Raw genomic sequence first — 16,356 nt, 5'->3', positions numbered from 1 at the left:
TTGGAGGATTTACGTACAAAGAGTTTCTTTTGTGGCTTAGGAATTTAACCAATGGAAGTTGTGATAGTGTGTACTACTGTAGTAGAAAGGAAACATTGGGTGAGGGTATTATAAGAATCGACAGTGATGCTGATTATTGAGAGTTTGTTAAAGCTACTTATACTCCTGAAGCTCAGTTGGATGTCTACATTGACCTCCAAAATGATCCAATCCTTGATTAGGCTGAAAATGAGGTGTTATCAGATGGTAATTGGTATGACTTGGATGACAACGAAGAAGAGGACGGCAATGAAGAAGAGGATCACAAGGAAGAAGAGGATGACAATAATGAAGATGATAACTTGGATGATATTATGGCATATGAGCATGAAGTTGATGAAGAAGTCCATACCTTTAACAAAATTGTTGGTGACAATTTTTTAAACAAACTTTCAGGTAAGCTTAGTGATGATGATCAACCTAATGATGGAAAAGATGATAAGGTTGTATTCCATGTCCATGATGAGAATCAAGAATGGGATAAGATGGTGCCAATTCTAGGTATGAAGTTTGCAAACCCAATGTAATTGAAGCTATGTCTAACCAATTATGCGGTAAAGAATGGGTATGATTTGTGGTGTTTCTGAGAGTTTTAACTCAATCATTGGAGCTACCAGGAAGAGACCTCTAATCACTATGTTAAAGGAAATTAGAATTTGTGATGGAGAGACTTTGTAGACAAAAAAGTAAGGGAAGTTCTTGGGGAGACTTAAACATATGTCCTGCCATTAGACTGAAATTGTCCAAGATTAAGGAACTTCAAAGGTTAGTTGTTGAATACCTTATATATATATATATATATATATATATATATATATATATATATATGTGTGTCTGACATTCAATTGTATATACTTACATTTAAGTGTGTGTGGACAGATTTTGGAGAGTTGTACCATCTGGTTATCAACAATTTGAATTGAGACTTTTACAAGATGCATATGTTGTAGACCTTGGTAAGAAAACATGTGGATGTAGAGGCTGACAATTAACTGGTTACCCTTGTGTACATGCATCTGCTGCAATTTCAAACCTCAATAGGGATCTAGAGGACTATGTATCACCATGGCTGACCACAACAATGTTTTGTAATGCCTACATGTACACCATTAAGTCACTAAATGGTAGTGATATGTGGCCTGATGTGGATTACATCAAGCCATTGCCTCCCAAAAAGAGAAGGATGCCAGGAAGACCATCAACAAACAGGAAATGGGATCAGATTGAGAGTAAACTAAAGGGCAATAAGCATACAGTCTCAAAAAGGGGAATTGTTATGAGATGCAACATATGCAGAGAATCAGGGCATAATAAAGCAAAATGTCATCAAAAACCAATTGAGAATCATCTAATCCAAAGCCAAAGTCAAAAAATAAAAAAGGCAACAAAAAGGGTATTTCTCCTCCTTTACCTTTTGATTACAATATAACAGCTTCTAATTCTAACATTTGAATTATTTCATAACAGGTAAAGTGAAGGTTGAATGGAATCAAGAAGTTGATGTGGAAAGTGATAGTGACAGTGAAGTTCAAAGGGAGCCTGACAGTGAGGTGGAGTCTTATGAAGTTGATTTTGAAGAGGGTAATCATACATATGAAGATGTAGACCAACCTGAGGTTGAAGCTGAAGAATAAGTTGAAGTTAGAGGGGTTGAAGAACAAGTTGAAGCACTTGTTGAAGTTGAAGTTGAAGAAGGTGAATACCAGGCTGCAGTTGTAGATCAAGTAGAAGTTGAAGCTGAAGGACAGGGTGATGGTCAAGAAGGTGAAGAACTTGAAGTACTTCAAGATCCAGTTGGACAAGATGACCAAGGACAGGCTGCAGTTCAAGATCCAGTGGAAGACGAGCATATGATGGAACTACCAGCATTTCAAGTTCTACAGGGAAAGAGAAGAAGTAAACCTTCAGAAAGAATCACAAAAATTCAAATAAGAAAGAAGTGAGATGGGAAACAGGGGAGTAGTGGTGAAAATCCAATGGAATTGGAATAGAATTTGACAATTGGTTATTTTATGGCATCATTGACCGGGAATCTTTTGTCTAGTAATATGTGTAACTTTTGGACTTATGTCTAGTTATATATGTTACTTTTGGAATCTTGTGTGTACCTTTTGGCAGTAATGCATGTGTAACTGTGTTAAATTCCAATGTTTTGTAAACAATGTTTCTTGGGAATACAATGTTACATTCCCATGTTAGATTATATTACATCCCAATGTTTCAATGTATACCATTTCAGTGTTTAATTGTTTTTCATTTTAAACATGTAACAAAAACATCAGAAGCAAAAACATGTAACAAAAGTTCCATCCATTCATTACATACATAAGCATACCAATCAAGTTTTAATCATGAAATACATCATTCAACCCTAATACATCATGAACAACAATCAAGCCAACATTTTCACATACAATACAAATAACAAAATCAGTGCCAATTTGTGAGTAAACAACTTCCACTTGACTTTGTACAATTCTTGTCTATTAACCAAATTGGTGTTGTTTTCTTGTTCGATCTTCATCCTACATATGCTGATTTCATTCTTCAAAGTGCAAAATTTCAAGATTAAATTACAGCTTTCTTCTGGTTTCATCCAGTATAGCTTTCTTCCATCTGTCCTCCCTTCATCCTCATCCAGCCATTGCCAGAATTTACAGCTTGAACTTTTTCCATTCTTGAAGAAAATTTAAAAAAAAAAGTTAAATTAAAGGATGAAGAAGAAGAAAGTTGCAACGTATTCAACAATACTGATTACCATCGAGTTTTGACAAACTCCAAATTTTCTTCCAGGGTTGTTAGGGGTTCTTAAACTCTTCACACGAGATGGTAAGTTGCAATCACATGGATGATCAACTTGAAATTCATCTTGTCGTTTGAAGAATAAGATGAGGAAGAAGAAGCCCTCGTCGATCTAGGGTTCAAAATCAGGGGTGTAATTGAATGACTTCTTATACTGTAAATGAAGAGAATATATGCACAATGCCACATAGGTGCAACGTATTCTAGTCACGTGCCAGATGGCTGCCACATAAGCAAAAACAGGTAATAGCCGGTCATATTACCTAAATATGAACATAAATAACAAGTTGGTTTCATTAATGAGAACAAAAAAAGAACATTACCTATATGTGGACAATCAAAATAGTTAGTTACCTACATAAGTCATTTTCCCTTTATCTTTCATTTCCCTTCCATTCTATCCTTAAAAATAAACCAATAACATGTTGGATTTTTTTTCCCTTTTACTCCCCTCCTAAAATGAACTCGAAAACAATTAAATGTGTGGGCCATAAGTTCCAAACATTGGACTACCTTGATTATCCATTTTTTCAACATTGGTTATAATCACTTTCCATTTTTTTCATTGGAAACCGACTATTTGTCTCGATAACTAATTTAATAAATGTCAAATCTTTTGACTGTGTTTTTTGGTAACTCAATTAACTATTTATGTATCAATTAGTTGTTATTTGATCGTTTTTTAGCAAATTTTATTTAGCTATACATCAGAATTAGTTATACAAATAGAAAACATATTTACATTACAAATTTATAATCTATAATTTTTAATTGTAATGAAAATTATGATTAAATGGCAAATCATAGCAAAAATATTTTATCATGTTTGTCAAATCATAACAATAGTTATTGTATCCTATGAGATGATATGATTCAAATTACAACAACAACAAAAAAAAATATTGGTGTATTACTATTTTAATAAAAATAAAATCTTGCTTATAATCAAATAAATTTTGTTGGAAAAGAAGGTTTTAAACTACTCAATGCCTTATTTGTTATTTGTTACAAATCTACCCATATTATTATAGTATAACCTTATATAAATGAGAACAAACTTTTCCTGTGAATTCCATATTCAACTGAAATAGGGACCAAAATCTACCACTCACTTACCGTTTGTGGTCACGGTCAAGCTAAGAGGTATGATCACTACATGTTTATTAAAAAAGTGATGCCTCGTCTATACATCATTTTCACTAATCCTTATTACAACACCACAAACTTTTAGAAATGATCAACACTCTACGTTATTAATATTTTTTTTACTCCATCATATATTACATTATTATATATAGTATGGAAATTGTTTCTTATGAATAGTGAATTTCCACAATTTTTGTCTATTTTAGTCCCTGGACTGTATGTTTATTTTTTTGGCAGAATTGGTCCCTATACTTTGGCAACTTTGGTCCTCATTTTTTAGTCATTTTGACACTTTTGGTTCTTGTAATCGATATTTTTATATTTTTTAGGAACCTTTTAATATTTAAAGTTTGGCCACACTTTAACGGTTTGACAACTTTGATCCCTTTTCTATTTAGGAACCTTTTAATATTTAAGCTTTGGCCACAAAACTTTAACGGTTTGACAACTTTGGTCCTCATTTTTAGCCATTTTGACACTTTTGATCCTTGTAATCGATATTTTTACATTTTTTAGGAACCTTTTAATATTTAAAGTTTGGCCACAAAAATTTAGCGGTTTGACAACTTTGATCCATTTTCTACAATTTTTGTCTATTTTAGTCCCTGGACTTTATGTTGTTTTTTTAGCAAATTTGGTCCCTGTACTTTGGCAACTTTGGTCCTCATTTTTTAGCCATTTTGACACTTTTGGTTCTTGTAATCGATATTTTTACATTTTTTAGGAACCTTTTAATACTTAAAGTGTAGCAGCCCGAAATCCAGGTAAGCTTTATGGTCCTTCTATTTTGGAGAGTTGTCAAATTAGGCCCTTAAAGTTGTATGTGAGATTGGTGAGTACGTTGGGCATACTGAGATGTACGTCGCGCGCACTCGCGCTCTTAATTTGAATGCGGACTCGCCCGAGTACGCTGGGCGTAGTGAGCCCAGATGTAAACCCTAAATTTCTGGCTTGTGAATTATAAAAGGAACATGTAGTCCTTTGCCCTAGCCACCATAAACCCCCCCCCCCCCTCCTTGAGTGAGTCCTTAGAGAGTTGAGATCCGTGCTTTAGCTTGTGTGTGTGTTTTTGAGCTTGAAGTTACCTTTTCAAGGTAAAGAAGGAGAAGAAGGAGCCATTATTGGAGCTAGAAGTTGAAGAACAAGTGTAGATCCGAGTTCTACATTGGTTGGAGATCACTTCTGAGGTAAAAAGCTCAAAGCTTTCCTGGTTCTTCATAAGTTTTGCTTTTTGGACCATTTTTAGGGTTTTTGGTTCAAAGTTGGAGACTTTATGTGCAAAGAGTCTCCATGAGTTTAGATCTGGCCTTTTCTAGTGTATATTGTGTTAAGGATTCATAAAAATCCAGTCTTGGATGTGGATCTCGTGCCATGCATGAGTTATAGCCTCATTATGGAAAGAGGAAAGGTGTTTTGAGAGCAAAATGACCTTTACAGCCATGCAAAGGCTTAAAGGTTTCAACTTTATGGATTAAGTCATGTTAGAGGAGTCAGATCTGAATTTTGGATGCAAGTCTTAACCATTTAAGACCTGAATGAGATGGATGAGGAAGTTGGGTATTACGTTGGGCGTAATCCCAATACGCGCTGCGTAATACGCGCGGCGTAAGGGGCCGCGTACCCCGATTATGTGAAGGCTCCGGGTACGCCCAACGTACACGTTTGGTACGCGCAGCATAACCCTGAGTGTTGACTTTTGTTGACTTTTAGGGTTTGGTCAACTTTAGTGTATTTGAGCCAAGGGGTAAAATGGTCTTTTACCTCTCCTGAGAGTGATTAAAGGAAATGGTCTACCCTTGGGAATTATGTTGATGATAAGTGATTATTTCATATGATTAGGCGAAGGCTAGGTCTTATTTCTTTGAGTTCGAGATTTCCGAGTTACCGAGTTACACGAGGTGAGTCTTCTCACTATACATTACCTAGAGTGGTATTATGTGTTGACCAGGGGGTCTTATGTGCTATGTATGAGATTATGTGTTATGTGATATATGTATGTTGTATGATTTTATAGACCGGACCGGAGGGTCCAACGATACAGAACGGTCTGGAGGGTCCAACGAGCTATGACCGAACCAAAGGGTCGAACTAGCTACGGGACTGGAGGGTCCCGCTGAGACACATCGACCGGAGGGTCATGCTATAACCTCGAGTGGCGTATGTGTTGTATGCGGTATTTTGGGGAGCTCACTAAGCATTTGTGCTTACAGTTGTTGTGTTATGTGTTTCAGGTACTAGCGAGGACCGTGGAAAGGCGCCTACGTGACCCGTACACACTAGAGAGAGGATTTGATTTTAGTGATCTTCGGATATGTTATGATTCGATAACTATTATTGGATGCTTTTGAGAATATTTTTATATGAACTTGGTTGTTGAAAAATGAAAAATTTGTTTTGAAAATTCGTTGTTACATAAAGTTTGGCCACAAAATTTTAACAGTTTGACAACTTTGATCCATTTTTTATTTAGGAACCTTTTAATATTTAAAGTTTGGCCACAAAACTTTAACGGTTTGACAACTTTAACGCACTTTATGTTGTTTACTTTGGCAGAATTGGTCCCTGTACTTTGGCAACTTTGATCCTTATTTTTTAGCCATTTTGACACTTTTGTTTCTTGTAATCGATATTTTTACATTTTTTAGGAATCTTTTAATATTTAAAGTTTGACCACAAAACTTTAACGGTTTGACAACTTTGATCCCTTTTCTATTTAGGAGCCTTTTAATATTTAAAGTTTGGCCACAAAACTTTAACGATTTGACAACTTTGGTCCTCATTTTTTAGCCATTTTGACACTTTTGGTCCTTGTAATCGATATTTTCTTACATTTTTAGGAACCTTTTAACATTTCAAGTTTGGCCACAAAACTTTAACGGTTTGAGAACTTTGATCCATTTTCTATTTAGGAACCTTTTAATATTTAAAGTTTGGCTACAAAACTTTAACGGTTTGACAACTTTGGTCCTCATTATTTAGCCATTTTGACAATTTTGGTCCTTATAATCGATATTTTTACATTTTTAGAAACCTTTTAATATTTAAAGTTTGGCCACAAAACGTTAATGGTTTGACAACTTTGATCCCTTTTCTATTTATGAACCTTTTAATATTTAAAGTTTGGCCACAAAACTTTAACGGTTTGACAACTTTGATCCTTTTCTAAAAACTTGCTAATTCCTACCGCTTTAATTTTTTAGTCATTTTGACACTTCTGGTCCTTACAGTCAAAACTTTTACATTTTTTCATAAAAACATGAACAAAACGGTCAGTGGCAAAGACCGGGCTTGTCATTCTTGCGCTTTCTACGTCTGTCATATTTATCGATTCGGAAACAACATTGAAAGCTTCTGGCCAACCTTTCTAGTTATAATTAATATTATACAACTTAAAATTAAATTAATTTGATTCAGCCTAACTGTTAGCACACGAAGATTATAGTTTTATATACTTTGGAGCCAAAAGCACACTTCTTTTCTTTTTCTTTGTTCAAGATTTAAAAATGGGTCTTGGTGGGTTAGAGAGGGTTTGGCTAAGCTTAAAAAATATATATTTTTTTAACTTATTATCGGTTTCATACCTATATAGCCTATATAAGTTAAAAATAATGTTTAGGTATCATTTAAAAAAAAAAAGTTTATAGGTGTTTGAGACTTCTAGCAAATCATTTTACAAAAAAGGTTTATTACCCTTCTTATCAAAAGCTCTTTAGGGTGGAAGGAGTTGTGTCACACTCCCTCATGTTATCACACTGCCATGTAGGCGTCACCCCAGTATTTACCAAAAAAAATATGGTTTGGTACCACACCCAAGTAGTGTTGCCACACTTATTTTTTAAGAATCTATTTTTTTATAAAAAAAACTAAATTTTAAACAATAAAAACTTCATTTCATTACTTCAAAAAAAAAACATTACACTGCATTACCTATAAAAAATATACCATGACGTTAAAAAACACTCATCAAATGATTAAAATAACTAAAAATATATCTGGTGCGGGGTCTTGCTTTGTGTTATAGGCCAACATACCTGGTGCGGGCCAGCTGTAAGCCGTAGGTACGGAGGCTCAGGACCAGCAGTTGGCTTGAGGCGGTAAGCCAACAAACTTTGGGTATTCTAGTCTGATGACTAATTGGACCCGTTGCATGTTCGCATTCAAGTCCGGTGACTTATGGGGCCTGAGCATTCCAATCCGATGATTGGGGACCGTTGTGCATGCCTGTATGTTTATCGTATGAGTACTTTGGGGGAAACTCACTAAGGTTTGTGTTTACCTAGTTGTTTATTGTTTCAGGTATTATCGGTTATCATGGGAGGACGAATGCGTGAATGTAAACATTCATTAGCAACAATGAAGATTTTGCGCTTTAATATTACTATGATTTTCAATAAATGTATTTTATAATAAACGGTTTTCTTTATAATGGATTTATATTTGGTAAGTTTTACTTTAATAAAATAAAAAATTTTTGGTTGTGAAAATGAAACATTACAAAATTGAAGTCAATATATTATATCCGGATGTTCCACCAAATCAATGCTAAAAATAGTCAAATGTGCATTGGACATATCCTAATTATCCATTTTTTTTTGGAACTCGATGACTAATCTCGACCACTAATTTAATAAATATCAGATCGTAAGTCAGTTAATTATTATGCATAATTAGTGGTTGGTTTAACGATTTTTTAGCAAATTTTATTTAGTTATACAATATTATTCTTATTAAGATAACTAAATACATCAAAATTTGTATTTGAACTTTCTATACAAATAGTCAAATAGAGACGATATAAATTCTAAATTTATAATTTTGAATCATAACAAAATTTATGATTAACCTACATAACATAACAAAAATATTTAATCATAATATTTGTTATGATTAAATATTTCATGTATTATGATTGAGTAGTAAATCATATCATATTGGATGATATAATAATAATAATAATAATAATAATAATAATAATAATAATAAATATTGGTGTACTACTTATTTTATTTTTTAACAAACTAAAGAAAACCAACTTTTTCTTTCGAAGCCCATATTCAATTGAAATGGGGGCCCAAAATTTACCCCTGATTCACCGTTTCTTGGTCATGGTCATGGAACCCAGAAGGCTGCAGCCGCACCACTCTGCCTGGGTCTGTTGACGGTGTAAGCCATGCTCCGTCTTGGTCGACGATCACTCGCCGCTGTCCGATATTTCTCGGCCACAGCGGTTGCGGAGGCTTCGAAAGTTCCAGTTCCATCCCCTGCTTCTGGTGCCATCACCATCGCCCCTAGGAAAAACACCGGTGCCGGGAAGGACACCTTAGGTCGAAGGCTTCTTAGCCTGGTTTACACGAAACGCAGCGCCGTTATCACCATAAAGAAATGGAAGGAGGAAGGGCACGTAGTTCGTAAGTACGAGCTTAATCGCATAGTACGAGAGCTCCGGAAGCTAAAGCGTTACAAACACGCCCTCGAGGTACTCATATCTCTCGTCTACATTACGAAAATTTTGCAACAGTTCGAATAAATCTATTTGAAGTTTTCACTGTCAATTTAGTAAGAATTATCTTGTATGTCTTTACATTATGATTGATTAAATGGTTATCAGCTTCAGATAGAAGTATATCTGACTTTTTGTAAAGAATAATAGCTTTAATTCTACTGTCGATGTGCTGGTTTTGAAAATTATTTGTATTAAGTTTTTCTTTTAACATTAATTTGAATATTCTGAAGGTTTGTGAATGGATGACTTTACAACAAGATATCAAGTTAGTAGAAGGAGATTACGCTGTTCACTTGGACTTAATTGCAAAAATTCGTGGTGTAAACAGCGCAGAGAAGTTTTTTGAAGATCTTCCAGATCAAATGAAAGGGCAGCCAACCTGTACATCTCTTCTCCATACTTACGTCCAGCATAAAGATTCTTCCAAAGCCGAAGCTTTAATGGCAAAAATGTCAGAATGTGGTTTCTTGAAATACCCTCTTCCTTTTAACCATATGATGTCACTCTACATCTCCAATGGCCAATTACAAAAGCTTCCTGGAATTCTTCAGGAGCTGAAAAAGAATACCTCACCAGATATAGTAACTTACAATCTATGGTTAACAGCATGTAACTCCCAGAATGACATCATTACTGCTGAAAAGATTATTCTTGAGCTCAAGAAGAGAAAGGTGGATCCAGATTGGGTAACATTTAGTCTTTTAACCAGTTTGTATCTTAAAAACTCACGACATGAAGATGCTTCCTTGAGTGTTAAGGAAATGGAGAAAAGGGTTTCTAAAAAAGTCCGTGTTGCTTATTCTTCAATTATCAGTCTTTATACAAGTCTTGGGAAAAAAGAAGATGTTGATCGCATATGGAAGAAGATGAAATCAACCTTTCGGAAGCTAAATGATGCGGAATATAATTGCATGATATCTTCTATGATAAAACTTAACGAGCTTAAAGAAGCAGAGAATATATATACAGAATGGGAGTCTGTATCTATAACTGGCGATTCTAGGGTTCCAAATTTGATCCTTGCAGCTTACATCAACAAAAACGAAATGAAAATGGCTGAAAACTTTTTTGAAAAAAGGATGGTTGAAAAAGGAATTGTACCTAGTTACACATCATGGGAGCTTCTTACATATGGTTATGTACATGAAAAGGAAATGGATAAAGTTTTGGAATGTTTCAAGAAAGCTATAGGGTCAGTGAAAAAGTGGGACCCGGATGAAAAGATTGTTAGAAAAGTGTATGGAATGCTTGAAGAATATGGTAATGTTGAGGGTGCTGAACAAGTGTTGGCGACTCTTCGTGATGCTGGCTATGTGAGCACAGAGATATATAATTTGGTTCTTAAGACGTATGTGAAAGCTGGAAAAATGCCATTAATTGTAGGTGAGAGGATGAAGAAAGATAAAGTGGAATTGAATGATGAAACATATCAACTTATAAAGGTGACAAGTAAAATGTGCGTAAGTGAAGTTTCAACGCATCTTTAGTAGAAAAAAAAGGTCTTGCAAATTGGCCTTTTTCTTTTTTTCCAGTCAAGTTACTAATTTGTATGGCTTAGATTATTTTCATGTAGTCGCTTTAATCCTTTGAAAGAAAGGATATGTTTGTGCTCCAAATGTGTATGCATTGAGTTACTCAGGGACTACTTTTTGGAATTTATATGGTGTTTATTATGTGAGAGTTATCTGTATTGACAGCAGATTTACGTGTAATATATATATTTTTTGTGAGTAGGAGTAAAACTTACTGTGAGACTTAGTAAAGTTTGGAAGCGTGTTTGGTAGAATAAAATAGGTTTTATTTTCAGAGTTGCTCTAAGCATATGAAGAAATGGTAGGTGCTCCAGTCCAAATGTGTATGCAATTGAGTAGATGTGATACTTATGTTGCAGTGTTTATGTGTTGGGAGCCACATGATAAACGTAAAATTAAGTACTAAATATAATTTAACAATCCCACCAATTGTCAACAGGATTTTTCCCCATTCCACATGATCAAAAGACTTACTGGAGAAGGCTTTACGATTGATCTAAACCAAAAAGTTCAATCGCTTGAAACCATACGCAAATAATAAATATTAAAGAAACCACTTTAACCAACATGATCATCGACATAAAGGGATTACCAACTTATGAGCTTACTTTTACCTAAATATGCAAACGTGATAAGACTTTTGATCTTTTATACTTGACAAGGGAAATCATACAACTCGAGGGGTGATTGTGGGTCAAAACAAGCACAAAGAAAAAAAAACAAGGAAAAACTTATGTTTCTATTGTTATAACCATAAACTTATAATATTTAATATTGTAAAGTACAAACGAGTACGGATTTGGGATCCCATATTTTTTTTTTCGGTCATCAACTTGGGATTGAGATTTTCAGTTAAGGTCATATATTCATGCTGACAAACCAACTTATAAGCTAAGTTATCAATAAACTCTTTTAAATTAGTTTATCAATAAGTTATTTTATAATATGCTTTATAAACCGTAATAATTATTTTTATAATTTTACCAAATACTAAATTACAATAAAGTATATTTTTATTTTCCAAATATGACCTAAACCTAAGTTGGATGTTGAGTTTTCAAGTAGGTATATATATTTTTTTCTACCAAGCCAAACTAGTCCAGTAAAATCCATGATTTGGTTTGGAACATTATAAACTAAACTTACCTAATTGGGCAACGTTTTACTGTTAAAACAAAAACAAACCAAATCATTATGACATAGACCTTGTATGTTAGTTATTTTGTATTGGGACCGGAGTTTGGTAATTCTATTGAACTTTGATAAACGTTCTGTGGCAAAACTATGAAAAATATAAGTACTGGACCAACAATATAAATATCACAATCGTCTTAAAACCCCAATACTGTCGAAGCAAAACCCCAGGCCCCAGGTACGACCAACGTCCACAATCCGTCCACTTCCTTGTGTAATCTTTTCGCCGCCGGTCTAAGCCGTCAATAGTTAATTAACGAGATATAGCTATTACTGAACTATTTATAAGGACTAGGGTTTACATTTCAAAGAATTTGCAAATGCAGAGCATCAACCCATGTTTTAGCGACGTTAAATCACTATCCGCTAATTGCTTTTCTCTACAACGTGGATTACGCGTATCAGGTAATTTTGATAATTCCTATTTCTTAATCGACTTTTGTCATATAATCATGTTCTTGAATTTATATGAATTGTGTTGGGTAAGTGGTATGAATAGAAGACTTATCCTGAGTAGAGGCTCTGATTATGTGACAAAGATCAAATTTTTAGAATCGTAAGAACTTAGGATAATTGTCCGAGCATTTTCATCATTAAAAAATGTTGAAGATTACTCATGGGGATTTATAAAGTGATGCATAAGTTCTCAGCTTTCTAGTGATTGGGAAAACTGAATATAATTAGGATTTGCTGATTTTTGTGATCAAAATAAACTGATTATTAAAATAATTCTAAAATTATCTAACTACTGAGTTTAAATTAAATTGTTATCTTATTCTTATGGGTGTAATATGTAATTCCTTTTCTCTGATGAACAGGCAGACATGCACGTAGCCTCCAGTTATGGCATGTACCATATGATAGAAAAAGATTTTCCCTCAAGACCACGAATTCAGAAGTTTACAAACTACATTTTGTAAATTTAGCAAAACCTTTTCATTCAAGTGAATGCCACAATTCACCAATGTCCATATACAATCAGCCCAAAAGAAGCCATATGAGAATCCATTCAGCATCTGCGGAGTCTCTAAGCCACGAACTTATCGAGCAAGCTTCTGAACACGAGTTTGAAGTTAGTTCATATAATCCTGAGAAATCACAACCAAAACCCAAATATGAAAACAGATTCCTTATTTTTGCACGCGTAGGTTCAGTCATCAATAATGCTGCTGAATCATTTTTCAAGAGTGAGATAAGAAGGAGATTATTTGTTACTGCTGCATTACTTGTGATTAGTCGTGTAGGATATTTTATTCCTCTTCCTGGTTTTGATAGAAGATTAGTACCAGAGAATTACCTTAGTTTTGTCTCGGGTTCAGTTGGTATGTTAATGACATTTTAATCATCATTATCTTTTCTTTTCATTTCTTATTATAATTTCATTGTCTGAAATGGCAGAGGAGCTTGGTGAGCTGGCACCAGAACTTAAGCTTTCCCTATTCCAACTTGGAATCAGTCCCCAAATTGCAGCATCTATTGTTATGCAGGTTGATTGTGATTGAAATTGAATTTGATTTCATATATTTAAGCTAATTATAGAGAGTGATTATGGGATCAGGTACTTTGCTATGTTCTTCCTTCATTGGTCAAGCTAAGGAAAGAAGGGTTGGATGCTAATGAGAAAATAAAGGGTTATATGTATGTTTACTCACGTTCTCTTAAAAATGGTTCTATACTATTATTATAGAAAGGTTAATAATCCCATGTTTTTCTTACTTGATTCCAGATGGTGGATGTCGCTTGGGTTTGCAATAGTAGAGGCACTGATCATTTCTTATTTTTCACTTTCGTATTCGATTTATGCAGCAAATGCAAGTCAAAGGTAATTTCTAGTATTGATTTACACACCTTGGAAGTTGCTTATTATTAATATTTTACTTGCAGATTGAAGCACATCATGCTGACAACAATTTTGTTGGTTTCTGGTGCAATGACTACAACATGGATCTGTGACAAAATATCAGACTCTGGTTTTGGTATGTGAATTTATTGTGTGTGTGTGTGTGTGTGTTGGGTTCTCATTTTTCAGGTGTTTGATGATATAGAATGTATGTCATGACTCATGATGTAGGTCATGGATCATCTTTGCTGATATGTGTGAATATCTTGAATGGCTACATAGAGACATTACATAAAATGTTGTCTCAGCTGTCAGGTGAGTGCAACATGTTGTTTGTGTTTGTAGTAATTGAAATGCATGAAAAATTAAATAAAAATTTGTGGTGTAGGTGGCAGTGGATGGTGGCAATATATATTTGGAGTGTCGGGTGTGTTTGTTGTTGTGACTATGTGGGCGGTTGTTGTAACTCAGGGTTGCAGAAAAATCAAGCTGCAATACTATGGCTTCAAACTTGCATCTTCCACAAGGTCATATTGTGTGTTTTTCTTTTTAATACTTTGATTTGAGTAGTAGTACAAGTAAAGAATGAAGATTAGTAATTTGTGAAATTATTTATGTTGTGGACAGAGAAGATTCCCCAGTTACAGAGGTGGAGCAATATATTCCATTCAATATCAATCCATCTGGAATGCAACCTGTCCTCACTACCAGCTACCTATTAGGCTTTCCTGCAATTGTTGCCAGGTTTGATCATATTTATGTATGATTATAAATATCCTAACATCTTGATTGTTATTGGATGTGTTTGATGTTTGGTTTGGTTTGGTTTGTTTTGTTTTTGTGGTGATTTTAATTTAAAATTTGATCCATCTCCATCAGTTGGACGATATTGATACATACCCCTGTTGTTGGCAGCTTTTTTAGTTCAAGATTTTGGAGAAATGTGAGAGAGATTCTAAATCCTGAATCATCTCTTGGAGCAGCACCATGGGTGTACTATACAATCTATGCATTCTTTGTTTTCCTTTTCAACATATTTGATATTGTAAGTACTCATGTTTTAGCAATGAATATGATAGATACAAGGGTGTTTAAAGTTTAAACATATACCGTATATATTTGTAATTAATTGACTAATTGTGTTATTGTCAGGCGAACATGCCAAAGGAAATTGCAGAGTACTTGAATAAAATGGGGGCAAGGATACCAAATATAAAGCCTGGAAAGGCGACTGTTGAATATTTGACCAAGATTCAAGCTTCAACCCGTTTCTGGGGTATTCTCTCTCTCTCTCTCTCTCTCTCTCCACAACACAAACAAATCTTTCCAGCTAAAATTATGTTATGTGTTTTGTTGCATAGCATGATTAATTAACTGAAACTTTTTTTTGTTTGTTTTTTCAGGTGGTTTGCTGTTGAGTATATTGGCGACATCATCAACAATTCTTGATCATTATCTGCGAAAAACAAATGAAGGATTTTCGATAGGGTTTACATCTGTTCTAATCATCGTAAGTCTTAATTATATACCACTTTCAATTTTTAGCTCTTAATTCCACATCTTGTTTGTGCAAAATGGAAGACAAGACAATGACATGACATGTTGTTGGTGACTTGGTGCAGGTGGGTTCAATCATCGAACTAAAAAGATCTTATGAAGCCTACAATGTCATGCCAAGTTTAACCAAAGCTTTAAAGCGATACGGTGTATGATACACACATACATTGATACATACTCTACCAATCGAAACACACAAAAAGGGAAGCAGCATGCATATTGTCTTATTGTCTTATTGTCTTATTGTCTTATTGCATGATGGATGATGATGTGTTGCAACAAAGGGCTCCACTCTGAGCAGACAATAAAAAAAACAAAGTTTCACGTCTGTCTGGGATATGAACCATTTGTGGAGGCAAACACACTCTCTGGTTATATTATATGCTGGTATATGTATTGTTGTCCCAGTATCTCATCGGGTCATCAACATTATTACTATTCTTCCTTTTTTGTGTTTTGGGGATTTTCTTGTGTATAAATGAATTTCTTGTCATAGGTATGTATGACCATTTTGGATCTACATCAATGTTTGTCTTTATTTAGGAGATTCTTATAATAAAAAACAAAATGTGCAGACATGTAATCAAGTTAAATAGGTCATTCGAAAAAACTAAACGCCGTGTTAACATGTGTTTTGATAGGATAAACTATTATCTTTACGTATAGTAATGATTATTATTTTTTTTTTTTTTAACCTAATCAACAATATCACGATATTTGATAATTTCTAGAATATAAAAATA

The 16,356-nt window shown here is 34.3% G+C and overlaps 2 protein-coding genes across 2 annotated transcripts; both read left to right on the top strand.

Annotated features, from left to right (window-relative positions):
* Positions 1 to 9,090: 9,090 nt before the first annotated feature.
* Positions 9,091 to 11,163, top strand: LOC145018081 (Pentatricopeptide repeat (PPR) superfamily protein). The gene is made up of 2 exons (XM_078976006.1): positions 9,091 to 9,463; positions 9,721 to 11,163. Exons 1-2 carry the CDS (start codon positions 9,158 to 9,160, stop codon positions 10,975 to 10,977), a joined length of 1,563 nt encoding a protein of 520 aa, XP_078832132.1. The 5' UTR covers positions 9,091 to 9,157; the 3' UTR covers positions 10,978 to 11,163.
* A 1,212-nt stretch (positions 11,164 to 12,375) lies between these two features.
* SCY2 (SecY protein transport family protein) lies at positions 12,376 to 16,133 on the top strand. The gene is made up of 13 exons (XM_078976359.1): positions 12,376 to 12,621; positions 13,035 to 13,538; positions 13,615 to 13,703; positions 13,775 to 13,854; positions 13,943 to 14,038; positions 14,101 to 14,192; positions 14,288 to 14,371; positions 14,445 to 14,583; positions 14,684 to 14,800; positions 14,972 to 15,101; positions 15,209 to 15,332; positions 15,460 to 15,566; positions 15,679 to 16,133. Exons 1-13 carry the CDS (start codon positions 12,537 to 12,539, stop codon positions 15,766 to 15,768), a joined length of 1,737 nt encoding a protein of 578 aa, XP_078832485.1. The 5' UTR covers positions 12,376 to 12,536; the 3' UTR covers positions 15,769 to 16,133.
* Positions 16,134 to 16,356: the final 223 nt, after the last annotated feature.

This window comes from Lactuca saligna, chromosome 9, assembly GCF_052625555.1.
Source record: "Lactuca saligna cultivar CGN05327 chromosome 9, ASM5262555v1, whole genome shotgun sequence".
Classification (NCBI taxonomy): domain Eukaryota; kingdom Viridiplantae; phylum Streptophyta; class Magnoliopsida; order Asterales; family Asteraceae; genus Lactuca; species Lactuca saligna.
Note: the sequence above shows the minus strand (reverse complement) of the source record. Positions and strands in the feature narration are given on the sequence as shown.